Below are 9,078 nucleotides of genomic sequence, written 5' to 3' on the forward strand. Positions count from 1 at the left end.
ACAGGAAGGATGCCATGGAGCGGGAAAGCCCTGCAGTCAGCTGCTGGGTTCACTCTGCTGCACTGTGGAAGTGCACCCTTGCTCAACCACTCCAGGCAGCACATGTGACTCGGAGAATAAAGGCCAAAATATTAAACTCAGCAGTGATGGTTAGTGTGTCGTGAAGTGAAGTGGAAACTGAAGCAGGAACTCTTCGTGTCCTTCCTAACCCCCAGCACTGAGCCTGTGCCACCAGGTTGTTCTGTGCTTGCTGTGATTTGTAAACTGTATCCCATCATGTGAAACCCCATTTTTCTTATCCAAAGAATAAATATAATATTTTACTTTCGCTAATCTTTCCTAAATCCACTTTGTGGTGTTCCTGTCCCTCATTGACAATCTCATGGCAAGAAACTCCAACTGCATTTCTGTGGTCACTGCAAAGTCAGCATTGAAGTGGGGCTTTTTGTGCCTCCCAGAACACTTCTCTCTTCTTTCCTGTTGATTGCAAATTTCTGTCAAGGGTTCAGGAGTAGATTTCCTCTTACCATCATCACAGCTTCCCCATGGTACTTCTAGCTAATTTTCCCCTTCCCTTAATATATCCAAAACAGTGAATATATCAGTGATGGATTAACACTTGTTACACTGATGCTGTTATTGCCTCACATGATTTGTGCCTGCTGCGGATTTCAGAAACATGCTGAGCTGAATACTACGGTGATGAGAAGCAGATTCATGAGTGAATCAGCTGTGCTTGCTTCCAAGATTGCGCTGTTTGTGAAGGAGAGGTGACAAGTGTGTGAGGTGGTGACACTTGCATTGGCTGGCAAAGAGCAGGTGTTGAGATGGTGCAAAGTATCTGAAGGAACTGTAGTATTTCAAGAGTAAGATAAGCAAAAAGTAGTTTTCTCTGGCAGGAGAGTTGAAGATGAGAATGGAGAAAACTCTCATGAATTTGTCTAAAGTAAATCATAAGAAACCATGAGAGTTTACTTTGGTAGAGAGGATCCCAGTGAGACTAGGAAAGTTTCTTAATTCCTATAGCCCAATGTAACCTGTTGAGTCAAGAAATCAAAGGGTGTCACTGGTGGTCACCAATGTAAAATCTCTTTGGGTGTCAAACAGAGATTTGGAATATGCTGTGCGTGATGGTGTGCATGACAGGAGCAGACTTTATAAAAAGCTGGGGTAATGTTTAAAGGGTAAAAAGCGACAGCTTGGTAGGAAGTCGTATGCAAACAGGTTCCTGCATGGACAAAATCAACTGAAGGCATGGTTGGAAAGAAGAGTAGATATTAGGAACAGATGTTAAGGCTGAGATTATCAATCTAATATGCAACGTGGTACTGAATGTGAGATGGAAGATACTCCTTTGTGTGCAAGGAGTAGGAACTTGTATCTATGGAGCATCTGCCAGGTTCCCCTTTTTTTCTCCTTACACTCCCATCTGGAAGCTCCTCAAAGGTAGTTAAGTAATGACAGCTTTTTGAGTCACTGCTGATAATCTTGAAGTGGGACATCAAGTAAAGAATGACTGAAAACTGAGCCATGTGTTTTTATTGTGTGCTTGAAAAAGAAAATGGGAAAAAATAGAGTACAGTCGTATACAGAGCAAGAAGTGTGTTAGATCCTTGTACTTCCAAGAGACAAAACAGTTATGACATTTGTTTTATGTTGTGCTGATAAGTCAAATGCAGCTGTATGTGTTGCCATCTACTGTTTTTCTTCAAGAGTAGATGTTAAAAAAACCCTGTGGTTTTGTTTGAGGTTGTACTGTAAATCTGAGTTGTGCCATGGAAACCAAAGTTTTACCCAGCTGATGGTCAGTCTTATTGTAACAGTTACTGACTGTGACTGAAAATAACACCTACAGAAGGTTAACTGTGAATATGCTTTAAAAATAACAAAAAAAAACAAAAGCCAAATCATGATGGCAAAGCTTATTGGCTTAAACTAGTTCAGAGAAATCAGAGAATTGGGAGCGGGCAGAGCAATTGGAGGCTGGAGCTGCAGTTTGAGAGGTCATTGAGAGGTCCCTGCAGTAAAACATTTGAAAAAGATTAGATACTGCAGAGGAGAGATAGCTGAACCTGTCCTGGGCTAAGGGGCTTCCCCTTAATGATCTGTTGGGGGCCTCTCAACTCCTAAGATAACAGAAGAATAAACCACAATCTGTCCTCTTATCTTTGCATATGCTAAAACTGAAGGGCTTCAGGCTAGCAATCATCTAATTTAAACTAATACACTGATATTTCCTGTGTTTTCCAGTCCGAAGAGAGGAAATTCCAAAATTTCAGAGAACTTTTGAATTCAATTCACTCTTCAGCAGATGAGGAGGTTGTCTCCCGAGTGTATGTTGAGGATAGCGCATTAACCATACCTATATTTTTACTGTCACCAGCTAACTGCAGGCTAATTCAATTTCAGGGTGATGCCAACATTGCATTTGTAGATGTATTTCTACTTTGTGTGCGGTCCCAGAGGTCAAGACACCTTTCCAGTTGTCGAAACCTCAAACATCACCCGAGTTCAACAGCGGTCTGCAACATCTGTGTGTACTGACTTGTTTTATTGTAGCAGGCGGGTGGCACTGTTAATGTGAAACAATTCTCTTGTCCTTGTAAATCTCATGACTTTTGGCGCTGTTATCACCAAAATAGTGATGATAACATTTTAGCCATACGGACATGATTTGCTAAAACAGTGCACGCATCTCAGGTTTGAAGCTGTGTGCTGCTACAGGAAGAAAAACTAGTTTAAAAAGAATTAACACTTATATTTAAAAAAAATAAAATTAATTAGGGAACAAAAATGAGGTGTTTTTTTCTCTACCTAATCTCCAGAATTGTACATGTAAGATGATATAGCAAATCAACTTTTAAATATGAAGCTGGGGAAGAGTGTTTTATTATGGGTTTCTGTTTGCTTCTAGATCAAGCACACAGATTTGAGCATGATCTGTCTCAGGTTTTGATTCAAGATCAACTTACCTAATCTTTCCGTGGATCAGCGTGGCTGTCAGTTTGTGTGAATGAAAGCCGTAGTGCACACTGACCTCTGCTCAGAAAGCCCATCCTCACCTTTGGTACACAGCCTCTGAAATCCGGGCGTTCTGAAGTGTGGTGCTCGATAACGTAGTACTTGATAAGCAACATTTTGCAGATGCAGCATTATGAAATAAGCAAGAAGAACGGTTTTTTTTACTTTGTAATGAATTAGAACTTATCTTGATTCCTTCCCTCTGTAAACGTTGCTATGGGTTTTTTTGCTTCACTGAGAAAAAAGGTGGTGAGGGCATGCTGTGTATTTCCCTGGTAAAAACTAGTTCTGTAATACGTGATCTTTGTTGATAAGAAGTGACTCTGTGTTCATTTGGCTCGTGGTTTGGTGGCAACTGCAAACAATTATCTGTAGCAATTTAAGGAATGATATCTCCATTATGTACTATTTTCTTAAGTATTAGTAGATTAATCTCTCTTGTTTTCTCTCTCAGGTTTCCATTTTGGATGCAAAAAGAAGTATGAACGTTGGGATATTTCTCAAACAATTCAAAAAGTAAGTTCTGATTTTTCCATTCAGGTGGTACAAGCTACAGATGTGTAAAATTCTTTGTAGTTCTCATATGTAGTGTATATTGTGCTCTACTCCTTGTGGAGTTCACAGTTCTGTACAAGTTTCTTGTAAGTAACTATATTTCATTATGATTTTCTAATATCTTTAGTTTTGAGTGCCATTATGACTTAGTGTGAAACATTCAAGAGTTTGCTACTGTTAAACCAGTTGAAGTGAGTTTTTAGATATAGTTAAGGGATACTCTTGTATCTCATGTCATACTGCATGAGAGCTGCTTTTTGTTGTCTGTCTTTAGAAAGGATTAATAGAAAGAGGTAAGGCAAGGGGTTTTTTAAGAGCAGTCTGATTCAGCACTGTCTTTATTCACTGCCAATATTGCCCTTTAGTGAAGGCATCACTGAAGGTGGTGTTAGAGCAATGCTGCTGCGGACGCTGCTACATAACCTCATTACAACTCCTTTGAGTGGCCCAGGCATGGTTGTTTTCAATTTGTGTAACTATTCACCCTGCAAGTGTTAGAAATGTGTATGCTCAATTGTTTTTTCAAGGTCTGCTGAATCCATCATTGAAGATATTTATCATGGAAGAAGTGAGCCCTATGGTTCTGAACTGCTGCATGAATTTCTTAAATTATTACCAGAAGCAGAGGAGGTAAATAATGGTTTTACACAGAACTTACTGTTTTGTAGAGTTTGACTGCCTGGGATTCCAGCATGAAGGTCTGTAAAAGAGGAATCCCAAATGCTACCTGAGGTCAGGGGATAGGAAACCACTGAGTGCAAAGGTTTAATCTTCATTTGACATGCGGTATTGCAGTTGCACTGTAGTTGTTTCCTTCACGCCACGTAATTTCACCTACTTTTAAGGTGCTTCTTAGTGAAGCCAGTGATAAGGTATTTTTGTTTCTCTGATGTCCACTATGATGTCCTTTTTGACCCATAAACATTTTACCAAGACCTAGAACCTTCTCCTGTGTGCAGTGTAGATAACTCTGTTCTGGGGAGGTGAGAAAACTCAAAATCAAAGTATATCCTAATGCAAACAAATTGAATTTTACTTCTTTGGCACCTGCCTCATGCTTTCATGTTGCAGTGCCTGTGAGTTGAGTATTGGTAGCCCTGTGCTACTGTCTCTTCTCTCTTCTGGTTTGCTGCCTACTTGGTGCATCTGGGATCTGCCTGCTCCTGGGCCTGGGTCATTGGGTTCCAACAGGACAAAGAGGCTGCTCTGCCTTTTTGGACCCATAGAATTTGCTAATGTGGCTTAGTGCTCCAAAGGTACCAGCAGCACCTTCTGCAGTGTCCCTGTGCTCACCAGATGACCCCTGTGCAAGTGCTGCCTTCTCCCCTCCCAGAAGGTCCCAATCTTCAAGTCCATTCCCATGATTAAAGAGGGGAAGCTGCATCGACTGACCTGGGAGCCCTGCTTAATGATGCACAGTTCCTTGTCTGCTCATGTATTTGCACTGACCCGTTTGTGTATACTTTGGAGAAATGTATACCACAAACTTGACAAAATTAGCATTAGAATTGCTTCAGTGCTTCACATCAAAGCTGTGGCTGAAACCTGGGAAATTACTAGTTAAAATCCACATACAGATCAACCTCACCTCACATGCTTTACCACTTCAAGGTCATGCTGTCAAAGCACTCTGTGCAGCAGCAAATCTCAGATCCAGTCAAAGGAAAAACACGTTGTATTATTTTGCTGTCAAATATATAACCCCAAATTGGGCTGCTTTTGCAAGGAGCTATGTAGAAACTGTGTTATGTTATTACATTTGATTACTATATTTTCTAGAGTTGGGAGGATATCAACAAGCTGCAATGTAATTAATCTGAAAAAACAGGTGATAGTAGTTCTGGGAGCTCAAGACTATTCCCCCTTCCCTCTGTTTGGATTTCAGTACATATGCTTGTATTTAAACAGAATTTATCTCCTTCCTTTGAAAGTCAGACAGAGGAGAACAGCCAAGTACTAATTTAAAAGAAAGTGACGCCTAGTCAACTCTGTGTATATTCAGCAAATTAGGCTGAAAGAAAGGTGTTTTATCGTTAACCTCTTTCTGGTTTAAATCCTGGTTGCTTTATGGCAAGTAGATGATCTTTCAAATAGCGTACTCCTGTGTGATACAGTTCAGCTAGAACTGTAATGTAAGCTGTTGAATTTTGTCAGAATTTTGTCTGCAATGCTCAGCTAGGTGCTTTAGATATCCAGTGCATGCTCTTAAGAGTGAAAAGGTATATTTATTTCCTAGTAGAGTATTTGACAACAGGCTGCCGCTCAAGATAGTGGGGCCAGAGCACTTAAGTGCTTTTAAGGAGGCACTTGAGAAATTAATAGAAGAGATTTTTATTGTGCAGAGGAGTGTTAGAAATTAAAGGACATTAGATGTTAGGTCTGTTGCTGTTCCCAAGGGAAGACTGGAAAGAGGCTAGTTCCCAGCGTGGAGGTATTTGTATGCATTTGTTTAGTTCCGTGCTTCAGAGGTCCCATTGCTCACTGTCAGGAAAAGTAAGGACCCTTTCCCTTTGTTATTCTCCCCAGAACTGTTTAACTTCTTGGGAGTTTTCCCCTCCAGAGCTGGGGTAGGGGGCAGGACAGGGAGAAGATCCTGAGTGTGAGGGACTGATGCTTCTGCTGGTATGGACAAATGGTTCAGTGCCTTCATGTCCTCGTGCTTCAAGTGTTCAGAGAGTAAGTGAGTCCAATAACTTGTTTAATACAGTGGCTCTTAAAATTTTAGTGTAGTCAGTCAAGCAATCTGTTCTCTTTGGGAGCCTCAGAGCTTTTGTTCATCTTTCTCAGCATTTTTAAATCCCTAAATATATGTTCATTGTTCTCCTTGTGTGTTCTCTTTTTGGTTAGTTTATTATCTGCCTCCTCATCTGAATCTGCCACCTGGTGATTCACCATTTGCTAAGGGGAGCTGTCAGAACCATACAGTCCCTCTCCATGTACAAATAATCCAAAATTACCAGAGATATCAAATGAAATGGTGTAATTTGTCCTGCTGTTCCCTATTCTATTTAATAGTCCCTAATTTCTTTTCGATCTGGTTGTTGTATTATGCGAGATAGCTTTGGCCAGGTGTCATCACATCGGCCTGTCCCTACAGAATGGTGCTCCCATCCTCAGTAAGAGTTCCCTGGGGTTACCCTTAGAGACTTCTCATTTTCCTGAAGACCTGCTTTGTTGTTGTAGGGGTTGAGAATTACTCTGAGCAGAGGCTTAAGCAGTCAGATCCTAAAGGTTAGTTGTTATTCAGTTACCAGGGGTAACCACCTTGGTGTAACTATGGGTGGGCTTCTCCAGTTCCTCTCTGTGTACCCTTCTTTTCAGCAGCTCAGATATTTACAGTCATGTTTCCTAGTAGCTCAGTGGTCTCGCAGGTTGCAATGAGAGCCAAGGACCCCCTGCCAGGCATGTCCTTCACCCCAGGAACTGAGTTTGGAGATGTCTCCTGCTTTTTCTTTTATACAATACCATAAATCCTTAGTCTGTAAAAGTGAAAGGAGGGAGAGAGCAACACCATTCCTGGTCATAGCTGGAGAAGGGGCAACTCTGGACTGTCAAGCAAACGGTCTCTTTACCAACAACCTTTACCGTTTATCTAGTGTGCATAAACACTGGCTTTATACTCCAATCTTATCTTATCTAGAAGTGTTGTGCTATAGAGTCACATTACCTGAATGTTCCCCCGGTCACCAAGTTGATGTATGTGACACATTTTACATCATTTCAGTCCATATTATCTCAGGCACCTGATGGGTATTGCAGTGTTTTTTGAGATGGAACAGCTTTTTGACAGTGGAGGCTGAGTACTCAGGCTAACAAATACATTTAATGTCTGTTGTCTTTAAAATGATTCTTTCTTTTTACAGTATTGTAATGTGGCAGTGCTCTTCACATGCAGAAATAGGTGTCAGTGCTAGTAATTTTCTAGCTATTTTCTATGAAAGATCCCATCAGCTATGAAAGCTGTTGTGATTTTTGTGTGTAAATGGCAAATGCTGGCTCTTTGCTGGGTGTTTCTGTCAAACTGAGTAAGACCATTATTGAAATACTGGCGCTGCTGTGAAGTCTTTTGTCAAACTGAAAATACTTGGGTATTTTCAAGTGTTTAATGTGAAAAACTTGACAAGTTCTTGAAGCTGGCAAACCTGGAGCTTGCTGCAAGGTTCCACTCGGGGTTTTTTGCCAGGCTGTGGGTGTGACACCAGCCTTGCCATCACAGAGAAGTTAAAAAAAAAAACAAAGCAACTAAGACCAAGAAAAGGTATAAAAATTCTCAATACATTAACAAGTAAGATAAGATCAGTGATTTCATGTAAGCCTGGTTAGAAGTCCTGCTGTTTGTACCTTGCCGTGGCTAGCAGTTTTGTAAGAGGAAGAAATGCTCATTTGGAATCTCCTCTGCTTCATCCCCGTTGCAGCTCATTTTTTGCTGTCTCTCTGAAGCAATGGCCTTCTCTGCCCTATCACTTCTGAAAAGATTCCCAGCTGTTTCTTCATGATATCCTGTTAAAATGGCTGGCAGCTGTCATTCACTGGCATCCTGAGCAAAGTAGAGGAGAAGCTTTTAGCTGCTTTTATGTGCGTATCATTGCACTCTTCAGCAGGCCCAGACTGGTAAAGTTGAGAGTCCAGTGTTTAATGAGCTCGAATAGCCAGAATTTGTACTTTAAATACATACAGAGGACAGTATATCACACTGCTGATCAGCTCACCCGCACGCACGCACGCCCAGGTTATCAACACAGCCTCTTAACTTCCCTTATAATGTCTCGAGCCTGTCCTTTGCTCGTATTCTCCCTCGTAAAACCCCAGTGATCTGTCACCTGCTTTACTGGAATTGCTTCTGCCTGTCAGCTCTACCCTTCTCAAACCATGTTTGTGCAGTGGACTGCCCCCTTCTTTCCTCCACCAGTGCTGTATATGGCAGCCATCCTTCATGGCTTTCCTCTCCTGCTTCCTTTTTCACCCCTTTAGGCAGCTGCAGGTTTTTCTCCTTTTCTTTTATCATTTGCCCCATGGTGCCTCCACACCTAATACATTAGCTGCTTTCCCTAGTGCCCTTGTAGTTGTATTCCACTGCGATGCCTTTGGGGGTTTTGGTATATTTTAACTTTTATTTTTCTGTAGTGCACTGAATATTTGCAATGGTATGGAAATAAAAAAAAAATTAAAAACCCAACCAAACCAAAACCCAAAACCACAGAGAAAATGCTTACTTCTCTGGACTATTGCACTTGGGTTTACTTACTTATTTGTAATGTGGGGAATATTTGACTTATTTGATCAGAATGTGGGGAAATATTTAAGTTACAAGCATATATGAGGATGAGCGGTGTACTGATTTATACTCTTCAGAGGTCCTGCATAGGAGTTCAACATACCTGTTTTATTTATATAAGTAAAATCCCCTACTAGTTGTGAATAAGTGCTATTGGTAGCTCAAAATTTACTGAAAACCTCAGTGGCAGGGAAGGAATAGCTTTTCTGCGTGAGAGGGAATGGCAA

At 41.0% G+C, this 9,078-nt stretch overlaps 1 protein-coding gene across 1 annotated transcript in view; it reads left to right on the forward strand.

Annotated features, from left to right (window-relative positions):
* FHDC1 (FH2 domain containing 1) overlaps positions 1 to 9,078 on the forward strand; it is a 29,357-nt gene that overhangs the window by 3,930 nt on the left and 16,349 nt on the right. Inside the window, exons 2-3 of the mRNA XM_010179201.1 lie at positions 3,476 to 3,537; positions 4,104 to 4,206. Of these exons, the coding sequence (XP_010177503.1) occupies positions 3,476 to 3,537; positions 4,104 to 4,206 (165 nt within the window). The remainder of the gene's footprint in view (positions 1 to 3,475; positions 3,538 to 4,103; positions 4,207 to 9,078) is intronic.

This window comes from Mesitornis unicolor, unplaced genomic scaffold (genome assembly GCF_000695765.1).
Source record: "Mesitornis unicolor isolate BGI_N332 unplaced genomic scaffold, ASM69576v1 scaffold26592, whole genome shotgun sequence".
NCBI classification, from domain to species: domain Eukaryota; kingdom Metazoa; phylum Chordata; class Aves; order Mesitornithiformes; family Mesitornithidae; genus Mesitornis; species Mesitornis unicolor.